The sequence below is a fragment of the Schistocerca piceifrons genome, chromosome X (genome assembly GCF_021461385.2).
Source record: "Schistocerca piceifrons isolate TAMUIC-IGC-003096 chromosome X, iqSchPice1.1, whole genome shotgun sequence".
Classification (NCBI taxonomy): domain Eukaryota; kingdom Metazoa; phylum Arthropoda; class Insecta; order Orthoptera; family Acrididae; genus Schistocerca; species Schistocerca piceifrons.
In genome coordinates this window covers 385,594,854-385,620,603 of record NC_060149.1, presented here as the reverse complement: position 1 = coordinate 385,620,603, position 25,750 = coordinate 385,594,854, and the positions used below count along the sequence as shown (strand labels likewise).

Sequence of the window (25,750 nt, the reverse complement as noted above, 5' to 3'; positions counted from 1 at the left end):
CAGTCAAAGTAGTTTACAAGCTAAACTGGGCACTTCCTGATTCTCTGCAACATGTTTCAACTGAATTAGTTATAGTAACACAAAACAATTATTTTGTTTAGTCCTCCAGTTCTTTTAGTCCTGTAACATATTTTGACCTAGGTCCACCTACTATTGCCAATAATCTCAAGCTGTGCATGAAATATTCTATGTCTGACTACATTTATTGCTCTACCTTAAACTATTCCTTCTGATAGAAAATTAAATAACTTTTTGTCTCTTAAAATTTTCCCTTTGTCATATCAATCACTTTTATAAAGTCTCTTCCAAGATTTTTTTCTTTGCTGATTTGTCTGTTGTACATTCACTTGGAAAATGTGTATGTGGATTGAACCAACCAAAAGAATAAAAAGTTGGATACAGTATTATTGTGGGTTGTTGTGTTACTGAGTACATTTCTCTTACTCTAACAAAAAAAGGAATACAGTCAGATATAAAGATCTGTCCCCTTCATGAACAATGGACCTTGCCATGTTGGGTTGACATGTTTGTCTCAGTGATATAGATAGCCATACTTTAGATGCAACCACAACATAGGGGTATCTTTTGAGAGACCAGAGAAACATGCAGTTCCTGAAGAGGGGCAGCAGTCTTTTCAGTAGCAGCAGAGACAGCAGTCTTGATGACTGACTGATCTGGCTTTGTAACAGTGACCAACATGACCTTAGTGTGCTGGTACTGCAAACATCTGAAAGCAAGGGGGAAACAACAGCTGTTATTTTTCCCAAGGGCATGAGTGTCTACCATGTGGTTAAATGACGATGGAATCCTCTTGGGTAAAGTACTCCAGATGTAAAAGCCCCAGGTTCAGATCTTCAGGCTGAGACTCTTCAGGAGGATGCTGTAATTAGGAAAAACAGAACTAGCAGTCTATAGGTCAAAACGTGGAATGTTAGATCTGTTAATGAAACAGATGTGTTACAAATTTAAAAAGGGAAATTGATAGGTTGAAGTTAGATATAGTGATGATTAGTGAAGTTTGTTGGCAGGATGAACAGTCAAGTACAGGGTTATATATACAAAAATCAAACAGGAATAATGCGGGAATAGGTCTAATAATGAATAATAAAGTAGGAATGTGGATAAGCCCCTATTAACAGAATAGTGAATGCATTATCATAGCCGAGGTAGACATGAAGCCAACACCCACCACAGCAGAACAAGTTTATTTGCCAACTAACTTCACAGATTATGAAGAGATTGAAAGAATGTATAATAAGATAAATGAAATTATTCTGATAGTTAAGGGAGAAGAAACTATAATTCTGATGGACTGGAATTTGGTAATATGAGGAGGACAAGAAGAAAAAAATAGTACGTGAAAATGGATTGAAGAAAAGGAATGAAAGAGGGAGCCATCTGGTACAATCCTGCACACAGAATAATTTAATCATTTCCAACACTTGGTTTATAAATCATGAAACAAGATTGTATACATGGTCCTTAACATAAAATGAAAGTTATTTCCTCACTTTTACTGTGTTATAAATACTTAAGGGCATTCTTGTTAGATGACTGCTTCTATTCACTGGCAGAATTTTTAGATCATACAAAATACAGCAGACTTGAAGCAAGAAAATGCAAAACTACCAACTGCTCCTAAAGCAATATCTAGTAAAATTAATTTCTTGCACTATTACAATATATTTATTTTGATGTTACATGTAACTTTTGTGTGTGTGTGTGTGTGTGTGTGTGTGTGTGTGTGTGTGTGTGCACATGATGGTGTGTATGCCTGTGTGCATGCTCATCTGCAGATGACATCCCATAATCTGTGGATATTTTTACTGAATGAATAAAAAATGAAGAATTATAGAAAATAATTATAGAAAGGGAAGAGGATGTAGATGAAGCTGAGATAGGAGCTATGACAATGCGAGAAGAATTTGACTGAGTGCTCAAAGACCTAAATCAAAGCAAGGCCCTTGGACAGACAACATTCCCTCAATTTTATTTATTTATTTTTTTTAATGATATCCTTGGGAGGACCAGCCATAACAAAATTATTCTATCTGGTGTGCAAGATGTATGAGACAGGCAAAATACCATCAGAATTCAGGAAAAATGTAATAATTCTAGTTCCAAAGAAAGCAAGTGCTGACAGATGTGAATATTAGTGAACTATTGGTTTAATAACTCATGGTTGCAACATAAATTATTTATACAAGAATGGAGAAACTGGTAAAAGCTGATCTTGGTGAAGACCAGTTTGGATCCTGGAGAAATGTAAGGACATGTGAGGCAGTACTGACCCTATGACTTACCTTAGAAGACAGGTTAAGGAAAGGCAAAACCTATATTTATAGCTTTTTTAGATTTGGCAAAAGCTTTCAACAATTTGAGCTGGAATGCTTTCTTTGAAATTATGAACGAAGCAGGGGTAAAATACAAGGAGTGAAAGGTTATATGCAACTTGTACAGAAACCAGATGGCAGTTATAAGAGTCAAGGCCATCAAAGGGGAGCAGTGGTTGAAATAGATGTGAGACATAGTTGTAACCTATCCCTGATGTTATCAATCAGTACATCAAGCAAGTAGTAAAGGAAACCAAATAAAAATTTGAGGGAAAAGAAAAATGACTGGAGGTTTGCCATTGACATTGTATTTCTGTCAGAGACAACAAAGGACTCGGAAGGGCAATTGAATGTAATGGACAGTGTCTGGAAAGGAGGATATAAGATGAACATTAAAAAAAGAAAAACTGGAGTAATAGAATGTTGTTGAATTACATCAGGCAGTGCTGTGGGAATTAGATTAGAAAACATGACACTAACAGTAGTAGAGTTTTGCTACTTGGGCAGCAAAATAACTGATAACGATCAAAGGAGAGAGTATATAAAATGTAGGCTGACAATGGCAGGAAAACTGTTCCTGAAGAAGAGAAATTTGTTACCATTGAATCTAGTCTTAAGTGTTAGAAGCCTTTTCTTAAGATATTGTTCTGGAGTGTAGACTTGTATGGAAGTGAAACATGGATGATGAATAGTTCAGACAAGAAGCAAATAGAAGATTTTGAAACATGGTGCACCAGGAGAATCCTGAAAATTTGTTGGGTACATCATGTAACCAGTAAAGACATACTGAATAAAGCTGGGGAAAAAGGAGTCTGTGACATAACTTCACTAAAAGAAAGGACTGGTTGTAGAGACAAATTAGAAGACATCAAGGGAGTGTCAATTTAGAGTTCGAGGCAAATGTGGGGGTGTAAAAATTCAAGAGGGAGACCAAGAGATGAATATTGCAAGCAGGGTCAGGTCTTTGGACTCAAGACCACCACAAAAGCAAACAACAATTAAGATCTGTAAATAGATTTGAAGGAATATGGAAAGTAGGAAATGTTTCAGAAGAGCAGAAAGTTGCCCTAGTTCCCCAGTTGCATGCAAAAGGTGATCAAAAAATTTGTTGATATCTAAGAAAAATTTCTCCTACCAGTTCCTATAACATGTTTTCAAAAATTCTGGCAAACAGGAATTAAAAAACTTAAAACAGACAATTAAATAAATATCAAGTGCAGATAGTTGGTAAGAGTACATTGAAGGCCACTATGAGAAAGAGGACTTGTCTAGTAATGTGACAGAAGAAGAAGCAGTGGTTGAGAGCAAAGACATAGGGGATTCTATATTAGAGTCAAAATTTAAAAGAGTTTTGGACACCTTAAGATCAAATAAGACAGAAGGGATGGATAACATTCCATCAGAATTCCTAAAATCATTGGAGGGAGTGGCAACTGAATGACAATTCAAGTTGGCATGTAGAATATATGAGATTGGTGATGCACCATCAGACTTGCAAAAATGAGTAGCAGTTCTGACATTGTGGTTGATAGTGGAAGTAAGCCTGAAGAACAATCTAGACACATTCATAGGTTATGTTGGCCTTGAAAAAGCATTTCACAATGAAAATGGTGCATGATGTTTTAAATTTTGAGAAAAATAGGGTTAAGATATAGATAAAGAAGGGTAATATATATTATGCATGAGAAACAATAGGGAACAATAAGAGTGGGAGACTAGGAACAATGTCCTTGGATTGAAAAGGGAGTAAGACAGAAATATAGCCTTTTGCTCCTACCATTCAATCTATACATAAAAAAAGGGCAGAAATAAAAGAAAGTTTCAGGAGTGGAATTAAAATTCAAGATGAGAGGATATCAATCATGCAATTTGCTGATGATATTGTTATCTTCAGTGAATGTGAAGAAGAATTATAGGATCTGTTGAATGGAATGAACAGTCTAATGAATGGACTGAAAGTAAACCACAAAAACAAAAAAAGTAATGAGAAGCAGCAGAAATGAGAGTAGTAAAGAACTTAACATAAAAATTGATGACCAAAAAGTAGACAAAGCTATGGAATTCTACTACCTATGCACCAAAATAACCCATGAAAAATCAAGCGAGGAGAACATAAAAATCAGAATAGCTCAGGCAAAGAGAGCCTTTCTGGCCAAGAGAAGTCTGCTAGTACCAAACATAGGCCTTGATTTGAGGAAGAAATTTCTGAGAATGTATGTTTGGAGTGCAGTATTGTAGACAGTGAAACATGGACTGGGGGTAAAGTGGAACAGAAGAGAATCAAAGTGTTTGAGATGTAATGCTGCAGAAGAAAGTTGAAAATTAGGCGTACTGATAAGGCAAGGAATGAGGAGGTTCTCCATAGAACTGGTGAAGAAATGAATATATGAAAAACACTGACAACAAGAAGGGACAAGGTGACAGGACATCTGTCAAGGAATCAGAGACTAACTTCCATGGTACTAGAGGCAGCTGTAGAGGATAAAAACTATAGGGGAAGACAGAAATTGGAATATGTCCAGCAAATAATTGAGGCCATAGGTTGGAAGCGCTACTCTGAGATCAAAAGTTTGGCACAGGAGAGGAATTTGTGGCAGGCCACATCAACCAGTCAAAAGACTGATGACTCAAAGGGTAATAAAAGTTGATCCTGCTCAGAACAGATGTTCAATTGCAAATTTTTAGCCCATCATAGACAACTGAATTCTGAAAATACAGTTGTAACATTTGTGGATTTCTAGAAGGCTCTGTGACGCTGTTGACAGAGAAACCCCAAACAAAGTCATCTGAGAATTTGATCTTAAACCTAATTTGGTGAATGTAATCCGTAAAGTGCATCTTCATGTTTCCATGGCATAATAACTGCTCCATTAAATTTTGGTTGTGCAGTGCACTACACCCCTGAAATTTAATGGAGCTAATCCATGAAACTTTTACAGACTTAATCTTAGAATAATTAAAGTTCATGGTCAAATTCTCTAACCCATTTAAAATACATACAGGTACACTGAAGAACCAAAGAATGGTACACTTGCCTAATATTGTGTACTGCCCCTGTGAGCATGCAGAAGTGCCTCAACATGACACGGCATGGACTCGACTAATGTCTGAAGTAGTGCTGGAGGGTATTGTCACCATGAATCCTGCAGGGCTGACCATAAATCTGTAAGAGTATGAGAGGGTGGAGATCTTGTCTGGGGAGTCTGGTGGTGAGCGGAAGTATTTAAGCTCAGAATAGTGTTCCTGGAGTCGCACTGTAGCATTCCAGATGTGTGGGGTGCTGAATTATCCTGCTGGAATTGCCTAAGTTTGTCAGAATGCACAATTGACATAAATGGATGCAGGTGATCAAACAGGATTGTTACATATGTGTCACCTGTCAGAATCTTATTCAGATATATCAGGGGTCCCATATCACTCCAACTGCACCCCCCCCCCCCTCCCTACCACTACAGGGCCTCCACCAGCTTGAACAGTCCCCTACTGAAGTGCAGAGTCCATGGACTCATGAGGTTGTCTTCATACCTGCACATGTCCATCCACTCAGTACAATTTGAAATGATACTTGTCCTACCAGGCAACATGTTTCCAGTCATCAACAGTCCAATGTCAGTGTTGATGAGCCCAAGTGAGGTGTAAAGCTTTGTGTCATGCAGTCATCAAGGGTACACAAAAGGACCTATGGCTCCGAAAGCCCATATCGATGATGTTTCATTGAATGGTCCACATGCTGACACTTATTGATGGCCCAGCATTGAAATCTGCAGCAATTTGCGGAAGGGTTGCACTTCTGTCACATTGAATGATTCTCTTCAGCTGTCACTGGTCCCCTTCTTGTGGAATCTTTTTCCAGCCACAGTGATGTCAGCGATTTAATGTTTTACTGTATTCCTGAAATTCATGGTACACTCATGAAATGGTCATACGGAAAATCCCCACTTCAACAATACCTCGGAGATGCTGTGTCCCATAGCTTATGTGCCAACTATAACACCATGTTCAAACTCACTTAAATCTTGATAACCTGCCATTGTAGCAGCATTAACCTATGTAACAACTGCGACAGACACTTGTTGTCTTATATAGGCGTTGTCGACTGCAGCGCCATATTCTGTCTGTTTACATAACTTTTTATTGTAATATACATACCTATACAGTTTCTTTGGTAATGGCTTTTCTTTGGTCCATTAAACTGTGCACAAGAAAAATATCACACCTACGAAACTGGGAAGAGACAAACAGTGAAATAAAATAAAGTGCAAAGTACTTGCTGTGCTATTTGAAAAAGTGACAGATGCAAAAGTATATGTCAGTCTCTTGGAAAAGATAGTCACTAGGGCAGGTTTGTAAAACTTTCACGACAAAAAAATTTTTAATAATATACAAAATTCACAAAACTTTCTATTAACAGGCAATGATAGGATAAAAGGAATTAAAAATTCCAATATCTAGGAGAGATTATTCGAGAAGACATTAAAATAAAATCAGCCACAAACTGTAAAGGGCATATGGAATAATTAGAAACATTTATAATAAAAATTGGATGTTAAAGGAAAAAACTGCATCTAAGTAAGCTAATGTAGAGCACCAAATTATAAACCAGACACTCTAGAAGTATTAAACAAAAAGTTATGAGTAACATTCTAGATCCATCAATAAGAACAAAAGCCTGGAAGCTAAGATGTGATTATGAATGTAACAAAACAAAGAAATATAACAGAAAAGGCAACAAAGGATGATATTCTTTGTGCATTTATACAGAATGAGTGACAACAGGCTAATAAGACAGGCCTTCAAATATTCTGTAAAAAGAAGTAAACAGCAAGCTAGGTCCAAAAAGTTGGAAAAAATTTAGAAATACACAACATAAAAGAAGAGGAATGAGCAGAAGGAATTTTTTTCAGATATGATGTGTTAAAAATTAGAAATATTCCAAGGAAGTAGGAGAAAAAACTAACAGTTTGCAAAGATAAAAGAATATTGGGAACATTGGCTGTTTTTCAAGGAGTCCCTTGAGGAGTGCGGGAGTGGCCATGTATGTAAAAAACAGTATTCCATTTGAGTCCACAGATGTATCACAGCACTGCACTGAACAGGTATTTGAATGTTGTATAGGGGCAATTGAATTTAGTGAAACTAAACTTCCAATTTTTGTTGTCTAAAGGACCCCTAACTCTGACTTCAGAGCATTTCTGCTCAAGCTAGAGAGGGTTCTCGATTCACTTTATAGGAAGTACCAGAAAGTAGTTGTATTCGGTGACTTCAGTATTAATTTTTTATATGATGGTGCAAATAAAGGATGTTGGTAGATTTCCTACATTCATATGAGCTGATGCACCCAGCTAGGGTTCAGGGGAACAGTAGCACAGCCATAAACAATATTTTTATTCATTCTTCATTACCGTTAGTCAAATAGTGAATGGCCTTTCAGACCATGATGCACAAATTTTAACACTAAAAGGCTTTTGTACTCAAACAAATGTCACATATAATTTCAAACTATGTAGGAAAGTTAATTCAGTGGCAATAGAGAGTTTTTTACACCTCGTCATGGAAAAAGAGTGGCGGGATGTTTATAGTGCCGACAACATAGATGAAAAATATAATTCTTTCCTTAACACATTTATCATGCTCTTTGAGAGTTGCTTTCCTTTAGAACATTCTAAATGGGGTACTAGCAGTAAAAGGCAGCCTGGGTGGCTGACTAGTGGGATGAGGATATCATGTAGCACAAAGTGGGAATTATATCAAAATGTAAGAAGTAGTCACAGTCAAGCTACGGCAGCCCATTACAAACAGTACTGTAAGGTGCTTAAAAATGTTATTAGGAAGGCAAAGAGTATGTGGTATGCAAACTCCTTACATTGAACTAATACAGCTGAAAATGGTAGATAGCCATTCATTTCCGATTGCATGGTAAATCTGATATTTTCATGAATGGAGCTAAGATATTCAAGGCACAATCAATTTGTCCTTGCTATGAGGCAAAAATATGAATACATAATTGACATACCTACAAAACATTGCTGGTTTTGAAACTGCAGAGTTAGGCACCTTTTCTTCAGATATTCCATAAATAAATTAGCGATTATGGGGGAGTGAAGGCCACTGTAGGTGACACCATATCATGGGTGAGTGAGGGCTACCTATGGTGACACCATATCATGGGCAAGTGAGGGCTACCTATGGTGACACCATACTGATTATAAAATAAAATTGAAGTGGAGATTAGTGCATATTTATATAACGCTGCTATATCTTCCTCAGATTCGCTGCTAATCAATGACAAAGTGTAAAAATTATGTACTTTTATAAATAAGGAGGTGCCATCAATGCTAAAGCATTAATACATACCCAAAAGATGATGAAATATTCTACTTGTTGGAAAAATTTCATAAAAATGTAGGTTTGCCTTTATTCAATGTATCTTCTAAGTCATAGAGTCAGTATTGCCTCAGTGTTTTGCAACTACAACCTATTAAACTGATTTTTTGGTAATATTCACCCTTGTCAGCACTTGCTTATTACATCCTTCTTGATGTCTGAGATTATTTTGCCTGACTTAAATATCTTACATGTCTTACATATTTTACATCCCAGGTGGAATAGTTTTATAATGGCTGACTGTTCAAAGGATCTCTTTAATTCTAAGGGGATTTTGTGTGCTGCAGTTTCCTTGCATTGACTTCAGTCTTTCAGTGTTATGTCAAATCTTTCTCACTGTATCACATCTCCCATCTCATCTTCACCCACTTCCTCTTTCCCTTTCTGTAATACTGTCGTCAATTTCATTTTCTTTCTATATATTTCTTCCACTTTTCAGATTCCCCTCCTTTGTTTAGAGCTGGCTAGTCATCTGAGCCCTTAATATTTATCCAGGTACTTCTCTTCTCCTCAAAGGTCTATTTAATCTCCCTATCTGTGGCACATGTGTTTTCCATAGTCACACACAGCTTTCCATATTTCCTATTTTGCTTCCCTTTTTTCAGGGATACTCAATATCCCTTGTGTTATCCAAGGATTTCTACTGTGTCTTGTCAGTTTACCTACTTGATCCTCTACTGTCTTCTCTGTTTCATCCCACAAAATACCCATTCACCTTCTATTTTATTCCTTTTTCCTGTTTCAGTCAGTCTCTGCCTAATGTCCCTTTAAGACTTTCAACTGCCTCTAGTTCTTTCAATTTATCCAGGTTCCATTTCCTTAATTTCCCACCTCTTTGTAGTTTCTTGATTTTTAATCCACTTATGATCAATGAGTTATAGTGAGAGTTCATATCTTTCATAGAAATATTTAGCAGTTCAAAATCCAGTTCCAAAATCTCTGTCTTACTATCATGTAATCTATCTGAAACTTAACAGTGTTTCCAGGTCTCTTCCATATATACAGTCATCTTTACTGATATTTTAACTGAGTGTTAGCAATGATTAAATTGTGCTCTGTTCAAAATTCCATCAGTCAGTTTCTTCTTTTATAACTTTTGTCCACTCTATGTTCTCCTAGTGTTCTTCATCCTCTTCATTATTCTACTATCAAATTCTAGTCCCCCACCACTATCACTCCATTAAAGTTATGATAATTTCCTTTAATCCATACATTCTTTAAATATCTTCATCAACTTGGTGTTATAGACATATAAACTTGTTACAGTGTGTTGTGTATTGATTTTGTATGTATTACAGTTATTAAATATTTTATTACTCATTATGAAGCATATTCTTGCTTTACCTCTGTACTGATCTGACCATAAATCCTGTTCTTGCTGCCACTGCACTTCACCAATTCTGACTGTATTTAATTTCAACTTATCCATTTCTCTTTTTAAATTCCCTAACCTACCCAGTTAAGAGTTTTAACATTCCATGCTTTGACCCACAGAAAACAAATTTTGTTTTTCCTGTTGATACCATCCTTCTGAGAAGTTCCCTCCCCAAGTTGAAAATGTGAGAGTATTTTACATGTAGGGCATTCTATCTACAAATATAACACCACTATTAAGCCAGAGTAGGATTTTGGAACATATACTGTATCTCAGCATTATGAAATACCCCAGACGAAATGATCTGTTAAGACACAGTCAACACAAAATCCGAAAATATTGTTCTTGTGAAACACAACTCGTATCTTTTTTCACAGGAAGTAATGAGTACTATCAGCAGGGGATCTCAAGTTGATCCTATATTTCTATACTTTCAGAAGGCTTTTGACACTGTTCCTCAGAAGCGAATTCTAATCAAATTGTGTCCCTATGGAGTATTGTCTCAGTTGTGTGACTGGATTTGAGATTTCACGTCAAAAATGGCACAGTTTGTAATAATTGATGGGAAGTCAACTAGCGAAACTCATATGATATCAGAGGTTCTCCAGGAAGTGTTATAGGGCCTCTGCTGTTCTTAATCTATGCAAACAATTTAGAGGACAATCTGTGCAGCCCTCTCAGACTATGTGTAGATTATGCTGTCATTTATGATGTAATAAAGTTACCAGAAGATCAAAATAAATTGTAAAATGATTTAGACACGATATTTGCATGGTTCAAAAAGTGGCAGTTGACCTTAAACTATAAAAAGTCTAAGGTCCTCAACATAAGCTCTAAAAAAGTTCATTAAATATTAATTATACAACAAAAACATTAATTTAAAGGTTGTAGATTCAACTAAATACACATAGATTAGAAAATGTTATGGGAAAAGTGAACCAAAGAATATGTTTTATTGGCAGAGCACTTATAAGATGCAACAAGTTAACTAAAGAGACAGCCTGTGCTACAGTTGTCTGTCCTCTTCTGGAGTATTGCTACATGGTGTGGGGTACATACCAGGTGTAATTAATGGAGGACATTGTGTTGTGGACTGACAAGACAGCCAGTCCACAGTGACGGGTAACCGAAAGGCACGCGCTTAAACTCACGCAGGCTGGCGTGAGGTCTGAAACAGGATACGTAATGAATGCTATAAAGAAAAGTACGTAGCTGCTGGAATACTTAGCTTTAATCCACAATTGGTGAACATTGGTCTTGTTACTGTACATGCTTCATTAGATACATAGCAAAGGATAAATGGCGCCTTGCTAGGTCGTAGCAATTGACTTAGCTGAAGGCTATGCTAACTATCGTCTCGGCAATTGAGAGCGTAATTCTCAGTGAATCTTTCCTAGCAACATCGGCTGTACAACTGGGACGAGTGCCAGGACGTCTCTCTAGACCTGCCGTGTAGCGGCGCTCGGTCTGCAATCACTGACAGTGGTGACACGCGGGTCCGTCGTATACTAGCGGACCGCGGCTGATTTAAAAGGCTACCACCTAGCAAGTGTGGTGCCTGGCGGTGACACCACACATTGAAAATTTTCAAAGAAGTGTAACTCATTTTATATTATCATGAAATAGTGGTGAGAGTCTCATGGATATGATGAGCAAGTTGGGGTAGCAATCATTAAAACAACAGCATTCTTTTTAAGAAATTTCAGTTACAAATTTTCTCACCAAAATGCCAAAATAATATGTTGACTCCCCCTACATAGGGACAAATTACCATTGTAATAAGATAAGAGAAATCAGAGTTCAGATGGAATGTTAATTTTTCCCTTGAACTATTCAATGGTGGAATAATCAAGATATACTCTGAAAGTAGTGCTAAGAACCCTCTGCCAAACATTTAAGTGTGATTTGCAGAGTAATCATGTAGATGTAGATACAGCAGAGCTGCACATGCTCAGGAAATATAATGGTTGTATTTCCTCATTGCTTTCAAATGTTTGTAGTACCAATATAGCGAGGTCATATTAGCCAATGTTACTATGCCAAATCAATAAATCATCCAGATTGTTATCTATGACACCATCCATTCTTTTCAAACATTGATTATCAAATAAGAAATATATGAAGTAAGCACATGTTTAGACAATGCTACAATGTTTTCCTCAAACCTGCCATTAATAAGCTCTAAAGATATATGTAAAGCACTTTTGTACTTGATGATACAATGTCAAAGTTAACCGAAAGATCCAATGCTTCAATTAATCTATTAAATCCTCTGAATTCTGAATATAATGGTCACATTTGCCTACAAGGGGGCATAATAGTTATGTCAGCTATTCAGCCAAAAGAAGGTAGAAACTTAGGACCCATCCTTCATCTCCAGCAGACCGCAGAGTCTTTGGAGTACCACAGCCTGTTGGCACAAACCCCTGATGACATCACCTGGCATACAGCTCTTCTTGAGGAGGTCTAGAGTTTTCTCTGAATCCTATGAGCCAAATTGTCTCTTAGCTTCCAGTATTCAGGGTCTTTGAGCAATGTATCTATCTTTCTATTATACTCAATTCATGAGATGAAGACAATGGTGTTTCCCTTGTCAGCAGGTAAAATGATGAAGTCTTTGTCTGCTCTCACAACTCACAGGGCCTTCATTTTAGCTGAAGTAATATTAAATTTCTTCAGCAGAACCCAGATTAAAGTATGGGAGGTGGCTTGAATAATGTCCTCTGCACATCACCAGAAAGTTTCCAGATAACTCGTCTATTCCAGAAATCATACCTTGCATAGAGGTATTGTGAAGTACAAACTTTTTTTGAGTCCCAAAACCACTGCATCATTCAAGATCTTGTCCATGAGATTAAATGTGGTGCATCTTTATGGGGGTATTTTCCTGCATTTGGGCTTCAAGTTGGGAATACTTTGTCATTCTGTGAATGTTTGTTTGTCATTTTTCCCAGTCAGCTAGTGCCCAGTCAGTGCCATCTCTTCAGTCTCAGGATACAGCTGAAATGTTCAGTGAGATTTCCAGATGTAGTGGTAGTATTTCATGGACACCATGCGCAATTCCCATCACATATAACTAACCCTTTCCCTTGAAAGTGCTGCACTTGTCCGGCACATAACAGAATGTCGGAGGGAAAGAAAATAATATATTAAATATAATTACTGCAATTGCAAACTGAGTTCTAACTGATATGCTATAATTTGTTCTGACCATTTTCATACAATAGTTTACTCTATAGTAATGCAGGAAACTGGGTAAAAACCTCAACTAAAATTAACTGAAGAATGAGTGCCAGGGCTATTATGAAAGATAGTTATAATCAAACTCCCTTGAATTATCCCTCTGTAAGTGAAAAGTGAGTTACTATACAAACAAGAGCCATGTTGTTAATACTGGTAATGGCATGATATGGAAATGCCATGTAGCTAGGGCCTCCTGTCGGGTAGACTGTTCGCCTGGTGCAAGCCTTTCAAGTTGATGACACTTCGGCAAATTGCTTGTCAATGGGAATGAAATGATGATGATAAGGACAACACAACACCCAGTCCCTGAGTGGAGAAAATCTCCGGCCTAGCTGGGAATCAAACCTGGGCCATTATGTATGACATTCCGTAGCGCTGACCACTCAGCTACCAGGGGCGGACTTATGGCTTGATAAAGAGAAATAATTCGTAATTCCACAGGATATTGATTAATATGTGTTTCTATGTCATATAGTATTTCTGGTTTTATGAATGTTTTGTCAGTTATACAGCAGAGTGTGTTCAATAAGACTCATGTAAGTATTCAGGGCACTCTAAAACCATGGAATAGAATACTGTAAAATGGCATAAAAAAATCTCTATCTACAGGGCTGTAAACACTTTCATCATATGTGTCTTCTGATTGGTATATGTGCACGTGCTTCCTTACAAACCTTTTTTCAGATATTCAGAATTTTTTGAACCATCTTCCAAACAGTGGATTCCAGAGGGCTCAGCTACTAAATACTACATTTGCACTGTTTGTGAGTCAACAATTGTACTTATGGTTGCCTACAAAGCAATGTGACTTTGTTAACCTCTTCTGAGGTGGAGTCAGTCACCACTGCGCGGGATTAGCCGAGCGGTCTAAGGCACTGCAGTCATGGACTGTGAGGCTAGTCCAGCCGGAGGTTCGAGTCCTCCCTGGGGCGTGGGGGTGTGTGTTTGTTCTTAGGATAATTTAGGTTAAGTAGTGTGTAAGCTTAGGGACTGATGACAGCAGTTAAGTCCCATAGGATTTCACATGCATTTGAACATTTTTGAGTCAGTCACCAGTGTTTTCCTGAGGAGATTGTCAGCTCTCAATTTTCTTCTTCAAACTTCTTCTTGAGATTTTGCTAAACAGGTTCTCCTGTCAAGTGAATTTTTGAAAGCGCAACTACTGCATTGTTGTTATCTTGATAAAAGACCCTCATCAGTAATGCCCAACTATTGTTGTCCAAGACAATGTTAACTTTTCAACAACTACACATTTGATGATCAGTTGAGCTATTAGCATCTGTGATCAATACTGGCTGGAACATCATGGTGCAGTGTTGTTGTAATAGAAGCAGTGGAGCAAGAAAATCATTTATTACATGATCTGACATTATTCTTACTGAGTTTGCTACCAGTACCATAAATAATATTCTGTCTAGTATGGTTTAATTTGGGAAAGTTAAATACCATACCCTGTAAACATTTTTCAGTAAACTGACAAATGGTACATTGGCTAGTCACGCTGCAATTCCTTGGAAGACATACATATGTGAGTTAGTAATTCCTACCCACTGCCTTTTACACATTACAACCATAGAAATTCTTCTATAGAATAGAAGGAGTTGTCAGGAGAAACTTTCTCAGTTTGTCATCAAATTTTACTTTGCTCTCTGTCAGACATTTTGTATCGCTGGGTAAATGATCAAAAATTTTTGTTGCAGCATTGTGCACCCCCTTTCTTTCTAAAGACAACCTTAACATGGAGTAATGAATGTCATTTTCCCTTCTGGTGTTGTAATTATGTTCCTCCTTGTTCCTCTTGAACTGTAGTGGATTATTTACAACAAACTTCATGACAGAATAAATATACTGAGAAGCAATAGTCAGAATGCCCAACGCCTTAAACAGATGTCTACAAGATGATCACGGGTGAGCATCACATATTATTCTCATGGCATGTTTCTGTGCTATGACGATTTTCTTTCTTAAAGATGAGTTGACCCAGAACAGTATTCCATATGACATTATCAAATGAAAATATGCAAAACATGTCAACTTCCTGATTTGCCTCTCCCCATGATCTGCAATGATTCTAAGTCCAAATGTGGCTGAATTATATTGTTTTAGGAGTTCCCAAATGTGTTTTTTCCAATTTGAATTCTCTTCAATGTGGTCCCATAAGAATTTTAGAGTTTCCACTCTATTTACTATTTCCTCACCATGTCTTACAGTTATCATTTGTGTAGCACCTGTAAATGTGCAGAACTGAATATGTTAGGTCTTTTTAAAATTGAGGCTGAAACCATTTGCAGAAAACCAGTCAATGATACTTTTAAGAACTTTGTTTACCATTTCTTCTGTTTCTGTATGTATACTTGAACTGATTACAATACTAGCACCGTCTGCAAAAAGAACTAATTCTACTTGTTGTATACTAGACAGAAGACTATTTACATATACAACAAACAGTAGTGGACCTGAGACTGAACCTTGGGTAAACCCATACATGATTTCTCCCTTGTCAGAATTATGTCCCTGGACTACACTGCTTAAATTACTAAGTACAACTTTCTGCATTCTTTTGGTTAGATATCGCACCATCTATTGATTGGCTGTAACATCAATCCTATAAAATGTTAATTTGCCTAGGAGAATACTGTGATTCGCACAGTCAAATGCCTTAGAGAGGTAGCAGAAAATACCAATTGGTTCAAATGGCTCTGAGCACTATGTGACTTCTGAGGTCATCAGTCTCCTAGAACTTAGGACTACTTAAACTTAACTAACCTAAGTACATCACACACATCCATGCCCGAGACGTGATTCGAACCTGCGATCATAGCGACCAATTGGTGCTATTTTATTATTTACTGCTTGTAAAATCTGGTGAGTGGATGTGTAAATGGCATTTTCAGTAGAGCAACTCTTCTGAAACCCAAACTGTGATTTGCAAAGGATACTATTGTTGCTAAGGTGAGATAGTATTCTAGAACATATCACCTTTTCAAAAATTTAGGAGAATGGTGTAAGCAGTGAAATGGCTCATTGATTATTGACATATCTCCTATCACCTTTCTTAAAGAGGGGTTCAGCAAAGGCATATTTCAGTCTCTCTGGAAAAAAGCATTGAGTTAGTGATGCATTAAGTATTTCAGATAAAACTGAACTCATTATATGGGAATAAATATTAATACTCTATCGGAAACAACACCAAGACCAGATGAGCTCTTATTTTTGAGAAAATGTGTAAGTTTCTTAATTTCAGTAGGAAAAATTGGTGATACAGTCATATAATTGAATTTTATGACAGTAACATTTTTGGCATACTACTGTGGACCATGGCATGTGTCTTGTGATCTGAGGGTAGTTGATGATGGCCAAAACTGGTAATTGTGGATTGAAATTTTTGTGATTGTGCTGGACAATCAGGCATCTAAACAGGTATTCAGAATAGTCTGCCTCATTTAGATGCAAAAATAATACCCTATGAGATTTCATGTGAACTCAGATACAAGAATTGGGGTATATGCATATGTGGCACTTGATTTCCAATAGAAACTGACCATAATCTACAAAGGTGAATCAAACTATTTCTTCTTTTTCTCTTAAAAAGACTTTTAATAGAATTTTCTGCTAATTGTGTACATGGAAATAGATGTAAAGCTATTTTTGAACTTAGGCACTATTTACATTTCATTATAATTACTAATGGTGATGACTCAAATAGAGCAGTAAACATTTTCAGATAAATGATGTAAAGTGACCCACTAATTCATTGAAATATAAATTTCCCTTCCCAACTTCTGCAAGAATTTTGACAAATGGTAGACATTCAGTGATGAAAGGGGTCACGGGAAGATATCTGAGGTTTTCCCTTGTCGCTCTTCTAATTTCAGTTTCATAAAAGCAGCTCAGCTGAGACATGTGTATTTCTGTGCATTCTTTCCATTGTTTTGTTGGTGGTTGACAGCCTTCTTGTCTTACATTGTTACACAAAAGCAAAGTGATGAAGATCAGAATGTGAGTTTGAGACAAGAAAACTTACTAAACATATTCATGACTTGATACTAGTACATAGTGCTGGTATCTTACCACCCATGCAGAGAGTCATTACAATAATTTCTTAGGTGATGATCAAGTATTTTACATCACTAACATTGTTCGTGTTTTACCAACAGTTACATACTTCACCTCATTTAAATGCCAAAAAATTATCACAAACAATAGCCTCAAAATTCTGCTTGACTTTCATCTTTCACATGTTGTAGCCTCAAAATTCTGCTTGACTTTCATCTTTCACATGTTATAGCCTCAAAATTCTGCTTGACTTTCATCTTTCACATGTTAAGTTTGATTATAATTCAATGTTCAACGTAAGTACTTGATGTTCACATATTGTGATTACATCTAATAAACCATGTAAATGCAAGCTGTTTGCTTTACTCATTCAATAAATTTCTGCACTTGTTTCATATTTCATTCGTCGGTTAATGTTATGGTGGCCTCCTCAAAATGCAGAAAATATTGTTCATAAATACATTCATTTTGACAGTTAATGAGTTTCTGCAGACAGTTCAACTCATGAAAATTACATTTTTCAACATATATTTTACAACCTAACTAGTTTTGTATGGGAACCCACCATCAGATAATCATGTGCATTCATTGAGACTGTTAGAATGTACTTATTGCATAAATGTTCCATTATTCATTCTTGCAAATTCAAATAAGCAATGAATGAATACATAGAAGGTATGAGTAGTGGAAGTGATCCACAAAACTACCATCCAATATCACTGACATCCAACTCTTGTAGGAACTTGTAACAATATTCTGAGCTCAAACATAATGAGGTATCTTATACAGAATGACATCACTCAAGTCAACCAGCATGGATTCTGAAAACACTGGTCAAACAAAATTCAACTCGCACTTCTCCTGCATGACGTCCTGAATGCCATGGTTCAGGTCAATCAGGCAGATGCAAGTGTGAGGCCAGTTTCTGCTGTAACGCACTGACAATTTCAACTGCCCTTAAGCACTCTCATTCTGATTCATCTCAGCAGATACCACAGGCCATTCCACTCGGTTAATTACTGTTCCTGGAAGGTGTTACAATGTTCATGTGATGTGCTCATGTATTATCATCTTGCAAGATGAATCCATCGCTGAAATGCTGACTGTAGTGTTGGACAGATGGTTTGAGGGTCCTCCTCCAATGCTGCACAGCCATCAAACTGCTCATGACAGCAATGAGAGGTTTTCAACATCTGTGCATGATACTAATCTAAAACATGACTGACTCACCTCATATTAAACCACTGGCAATGCGTATCAGAGGAATGCATTGTTATAGTACTACACTCCTGGAAATGGAAAAAAGAACACATTGACACCGGTGTGTCAGACCCACCATACTTGCTCTGGACACTGCGAGAGGGCTGTACAAGCAATGATCACACGCACGGCACAGCGGACACACCAGGAACCGCGGTGTTGGCCGTCGAATGGCGCTAGCTGCGCAGCATTTGTGCACCACCGCCGTCAGTGTCAGCCAGTTTGCCGTGGCATACGGAGCTCCATCGCAGTCTTTAACACTGGTAGCATGCCGCGACAGCGTGGACGTGAACCGTATGGGCAGTTGACGGACTTTGAGCGAGGGCGCATAGTGAGCATGCGGGAGGCCGGGTGGACGTACCGCCGAATTGCTCAACACGTGGGGCGTGAGGTCTCCACAGTACATCGATGTTGTCACCAGTGGTCGGCGGAAGGTGCACGTGCCCGTCGACCAGGGACCGGACCGCAGCGATGCATGGATGCACGCCAAGACCGTAGGATCCTACGCAGTGCCGTAGGGGACCGCACCACCACTTCCCAGCAAATTAGGGACACTGTTGCTCCTGGGGTATCGGCGAGGACCATTCGCAACCATCTCCATGAAGCTGGGCTACGGTCCCGCACACCGTTAGGCCGTCTTCCGCTCACGCCCCAACATCGTGCACCCCGCCTCCAGTGGTGTCGTGACAGGCGTGAATGGAGGGACGAATGGAGACGTGTCGTCTTCAGCGATGAGAGTCGCTTCTGCCTTGGTGCCAATGATGGTCGTATGCGTGTTTGGCGCCGTGCAGGTGAGCGCCACAATCAGGACTGCATACGACCGAGGCACACAGGGCCAACACCCGGCATCATGGTGTGGGGAGCGGTCTCCTACACTGGCCGTACACCACTGGTGATCGTCGAGGGGACACTGAATAGTGCACGGTACATTCAAACCGTCATCGAACCCATCGTTCTACCATTCCTAGACCGGCAAGGGAACTTGCTGTTCCAACAGGACAATGCACGTCCGCATGTATCCCGTGCCACCCAACGTGCTTTAGAAGGTGTAAGTCAACTACCCTGGCCAGCAAGATCTCCGGATCTGTCCCCCATTGAGCATGTTTGGGACTGGATGAAGCGTCGTCTCACGCGGTCTGCACGTCCAGCACGAACGCTGGTCCAACTGAGGCGCCAGGTGGAAATGGGATGGCAAGCCGTTCCACAGGACTACATCCAGCATCTCTACGATCGTCTCCATGGGAGAATAGCAGCCTGCATTGCTGCGAAAGGTGGATATACACTGTACTAGTGCCGACATTGTGCATGCTCTGTTGCCTGTGTCAATAAATGATCTTGATGAAACTTGCTGGGTGTGTAGAGGTGGCAAAATAATGTAATACATATTTTTTTGTTAGTGTCCAGTTTCACTTTTAAGGTGTAAAACACAGCCAAGTAGGTACTCTGGAATTTTAGGTTTAGAGGGAATATCTTTGAAATGATGATATATAAAAAATGTTTCTCACATACAAGTTGATATGAAATTGATGTTCTTAAAAACTGTATAATCAACTTTTTTAATAATTTGAAATTTTGCAAAATACTCGATTGATATTAATTAATTTGGAAAAATGAAAACTTTTGTTACAACATAAATTAAAGAAGCTTTCAAGCCACACACATCCCTGTGTAATAAAACTGTTTTCTGAAATATCATTTGTTGAAAATAAGCTGTACACAATGTGCTGTAAGAGTATTTTCAACATTCCTAATTAAAATATCCAAACACTTATTACTATTGTAATTATTTATTTTCGTATATTCATTTTATGATTTACATTCATGGTTCTTTTTGTGTTTTAGCTTATCATTTCACATACATGTATTTTGTTAATTGAAAATAAAAATAATAAGTAACTTACTACTATAATAGAGAATAATTACAATAATGATAATCTGCAAGTATATAAAATGAATGAAATTTCTTCACATAATGTACACAACGAAGAAGCCAATTTGAAACAAAATTCAGCAAGATTTCAAATTGACTTGGGTGATTCTCTAAATATCCCGATTTGTATGAGGCATATTTCAGTGCACTGGTAAGCCCCAGTGAAGAGAGTTGAAGAGAAATTATTATGTACTGGTGTCTGCAACTTGATTGTACTGTTTCTTAAGTGGAGACTGACATCATAATCATTCAACAAAACTAGATCTGAAGACTTCTCACAAGGTTCTTCCAAGGTCAAAAGCCGTATGAGTTCCACAGCTGCACTTGTGCCCCATTGAGCCCTTTGGGTCACCATATATTTCTTGTCCATGGGTACAATGCTCAAAACAGTTTTATCACACTGATAACCTGAATTTCATAGTTTTAAAACAAAATTACTGGTGAGTTTGGGCCCAGAATTTGAGAATCTCACTTTGAAGCCACAAACATTGATGTGACACCATCAGAATTTGGTAAACAAATGTTTGATCAGGTTAAAATATATTTGAAATGTGTTTCCTTTCCTAGTGGTGGTGAATATGAAAGAACTATTTAGAGCATCGTACCTGAAGACAAGGAACATGTTTATCTGGTGATCCGAAAGGATCAACAACACAGGTACCGCCATTGGAAGGACTTTGCAAGAGGACTTTCAGATTTAGTTCTGCTGAATGATTTTGATTTCAATCTCCACCAGAGAAACAATGCACTGAAGCTGCAGTGACTAGTATGTAATCAATTCTCTTCACTGAGGCTTACCAATGTACTGAAATATGCCTGATACAGATCAGTAGATTTAGAGGATCACCTATGACAGTTCGAAAGCCTGCTTAATCTTGTTTTATATTGGCTTCTCCATTGTGCATATTATGTGAGAAATTTTGTTCATTTTTTGTAGATGGTTTAACAAAATTTTATGCTTTAAGCATTTCTTTACAGATTCATTATTTTAATTATTTTCTATCATAATAATGAGTTACTTATTATCTTCATTTAACAAAATATGCATATGTGAAAAGGTAAACTAAAAAACAAAAAAAGCCATGAATCTAAAGCATAAAACAACAATTTAAAACACAAAACAAAGATAAGTAAAATAAATAATTAGAATAGTAATTAATGTTTAGATATTTTAATTAGGTATATTTAAAATACTCTGACAGCGCATTATGTACAACTTATTTTCCAAAAATGATATATCAGAAACCAGCTTTATTACACAGGGATGTATGTGGATTGAAAGCTTCTTTAATGTACATTGTAACAGAAGTCTTCATTTTTCAAAATGTTGGTGGGGTCTTTTACAAAATTTCAAATTATTACAAAAGTTTATTATACAGTTTACAAGAACATTAATTACATGTCAACTTTTATATGGAAAACATTTTTATATATTATCATTTCCAAACGCCAAATTACTTTTTGGGATGTGTTTTATCCCTTAAGAGTGAAACTGTGCACAAACAAGAAAATATGTATTGCACTACTTTGCCCTTTCTACAACACCCACCAAGTTCCATCAAGATCGTTTATTGACACTTGCGAATGTTCCCTTGGGAGGTATGCTGAAAGACAAAACAGTGTTCAAGATTGGAGACACAGTACACTCAACTGAAGTGCACTGAGAATGCATATTTAGTTTTAACTCAATTACACAGAATGGTTGGAAGTAGCAATTTCCTGTGGGCAAAATGGTAGTGAGAAACAGAACACCAGTCAGAAAAATACAAACTGCGCAAGACATGAGGATGGTGCCAAATGATTTCTTGAGCAATGTATTATATAAATAAACAGACTCATTTTTCCCTGAAATTATCTGATTTGCTGCATAACAAGATGATGGCCAAATAGATGTCTAGGAGAATGACCATTAAAACCTCCAAAGTTTTAAATTTTAGTTGACATGAATCCTTCGAATGTGAAGTAAATATGTTCCCATTAATTTTTTTAGTATGCTTCAGTATGTGCATTAAATTACTGGAACTCTACATCAGTACCCACATCTATACTCTGCAACCCACTGTGAAGTGGGTGCTTCATATTGCAATAGTTATTAAGGCTTCTTCACATTCCATTTGTGTATAGAGTGACCACGAAAATGCCTCTCTGCATTTTGTAGTAAGTCCAATCTTGTCTTTGTGATACACCATGGGTTGCAGTATATTCCAAGATTCGTCATGTGGCTGGTACTTGAAACTTTGTTTGTGGCTTTCATGAGATAGTTTGTGTCTCTCTTCAAGCATCTGCCTGTTAAATTTTTTCAGCTTCTTGGTGAAAATCTTCCATAGGTGGAACAAACACGTTATCATTTGTGGTGCTCTGTTTTGTGCAAATTCCATATCCCCTTTTAGTCCTATTTGTTACATATTATACATGCATGACCAGTATTTCAGGATGGGCAGCATAAGTGTTTTGCAAGCAATCTCCTTTGAAGACTTTTTGTATTTTCCTTGTATCCTACCAATTAATCAAAGTTTGCCACCAGTGGAACCTACAACTGAGCGTATGTGAGGGCAATATACCGTAATCTTCCTTAGTTCACTGATTGGTACTGAAATGTACCATAAAGTTTTCTGAAATGTACATAGTCAAGTCAGTTGGCTGGATCCATTTTGTAAACTATCAAGTGTATAATCATGCAGTCAAAACAATTCTGCTGCTTTATTTTCAGTTATTACAGTTACGTATGATTTGCAGACAAGAGTCACGTGGAATTTACAGTGATAGACAAATGGCTAAGATAGAACAGAACAATACCAGGTGCTAAATGTAATGCTGACTGAAAGAGCCAATTAAAATTTTATCCTCTGGAAATTAGTTTATTACAAATATTTTCAGTATTAATTATTGCATTAAATGTTGGCAGTATGTCACTTTCTTCCATTGATGTTCCATCATGCAACCCATATTTCCACTTTTGCACCAAAGTATTTCATTACCATGTCATTTTGAGATACAGTATGTTTCATAAAGATGTTTTAAAAAGAAGTTGATCATAAAAAAAGTTGTACCACTACAGAGAAAAACTTATGCCCAAGGACACACTAAGCTATTCCAAGGAAAACAAGAAGATGAACTGATAATCCACAGTTGCTGGGGGTGAACAGGGAAAGGTTTTGGGTGATCTCCCTCACTGTTAACACAATCTTTTTTTCATATGTTTGTGCAAATTCATAATTTCAACACTGTATGTAATTAAACCAAAAACAACTAGTGAACTAAATTATCAATGTGTGTGGCCACAAGTAAACACCATAAGAAAGTATCTGACAGCAGATCCTTCTCTTCATCTCCATAGGCACTCAGAGGAGACTGAGTAAATGTAAACTAAGTGTATATTATCTGTAAATGTTTAAATCATTTAACAAAAAAACAATAACCTAAGAGCTGTAAGATACGCATTCTAATACATTATGTCAGAGTAAGATTTATTTTCATTTGTTGCATATGGAAACTGATTGCATTTGTAAATAAATTATGTACATATGGCCTGTAACTTAATAGAAAATTACACAAAATTTTTACTTAACAAAGATTCTGCATGGTATACATGCTGTATCAAAAGTGAAATGATATCTTACATTCATTTTTTTATTATAACTAGTTACAACATGTTCAGTAGCTACTGAGAAACAGATTTATAAAAGGTGGATTAATTTAGTGGTACAGTTATTTCATGTGTTTAAAAGTTAATTTTATGAGAAAAGCAACCCTGCATTCTGAGTTATTGTGATATTTTAAAGTTATATTTCATTACTTTATTTCAGATGAGGCTGCATCCTCCAGGGATGGAAAAAGCAGAACCATACAAAATAAGAGGAAAAATCCTCAAGAAACCTTGAAAAATTGCATATTTCCTTTTGAATTAATTTATTTACTGTGAATGACTGGACTCTGTGATTCTGTGGCTTTCCTTTACAAAGAACAGGAGGCTAACAAAAGTACTGAAATACTACTTATTTATGACCTTTACTGGTTCTGTGATGATTATAATATAAAAGTGACAGTAACAAATTGATAGGTGGCTGAATAGGGATTCATGTTACACATTTTGTTCAGTTTTGTTCCTCAAACTGATCTGATCCCTTTATCTAAAATACTTTGTTACATCTAATATTAATCATGATAATATTGCTATTAAAATTACTAGAAGAAGTCCGATTTAATACTGTTGCTTTTTTCATATTTTCAGAGATATGTACAAGTTTATGTTGTGAAGTAACACTATTGCACATGAGAGATTTATCCTCACAGCTCTAAAAATATATGGTGACTGAAACACTAGAGATTTTGTCTAATGTTTATTAAAATGTTGTATACTTTTGCTTGCCATTATTTGTTAATAAAATACACTCCTATTTTTAAAAGACCATTTTTATATCTAATGTACAGAGAAGCTATTTTCTTTCAAAACATTGGTGATAATAATAAAGGCATTTGAACATAACATACATATGACTTGTATGAAACACTTGGGCATAAAGATAAAAATATGCCTTCTTCGCACAATAACATGGTGTTTAATCTTCTGTCAGCTGTGAAATCAGTTTGAAGTACAATTTTTGTTTTGTAAGTACACCAGCAGTAATGTTTACATATGAATATGGTTTTAATTGAATGTACACTCTACAGTGGTTACACATTAGCTATGTGATTGTTGTGTGTTATTACAGCTAATAGGACTATGGCAACTTTTATTTATGTACATTTCAGATCATACATGTCACAGTGATGCCTGAAATAATATTATCTGATTAGTATCCTTTACCAACTGCAGCTTATCACATCACCTGGGAAATGTTTGAACCAGTCAAGTGTCAAAACTTTGAGACTTATAATGCAAACTCAGATGTCACTGCTTTCAGTGAATTATTTTGTGTACGTGAAAAGATGAACTTCAGTTAAAGAAAAGCTACAAGGCTAGTAATGTGAAAGAACAGTTTCACACTGACAATTAGCAAGAATGAGCATACCATTTTATACAGCGTAAAGGAAGGAAATTCATGAAATACAAAGACACCATACATAACCTGTGCTGGTCACATGATCGAATTTTCACAGTGCATCTGAGGATTAGATTAGATTAGTACTTGTTCCATAGATCATGAATACGACACTTTGTAGTGATGT

General features: G+C 36.9%; 1 protein-coding gene across 3 annotated transcripts in view; it reads left to right on the top strand.

The window, feature by feature from the left end:
- Positions 1–24,987, top strand: part of LOC124723071 — a 101,474-nt gene extending 76,487 nt beyond the window's left edge. For all 3 annotated transcript variants that reach the window (XM_047248248.1, XM_047248246.1, XM_047248247.1), the window contains one exon: positions 24,388–24,987. In XM_047248248.1, the coding sequence (XP_047104204.1) occupies positions 24,388–24,462 (75 nt within the window). In that variant the 3' untranslated portion in view covers positions 24,463–24,987. The remainder of the gene's footprint in view (positions 1–24,387) is intronic.
- The last annotated feature ends 763 nt before the right edge of the window (positions 24,988–25,750 follow it).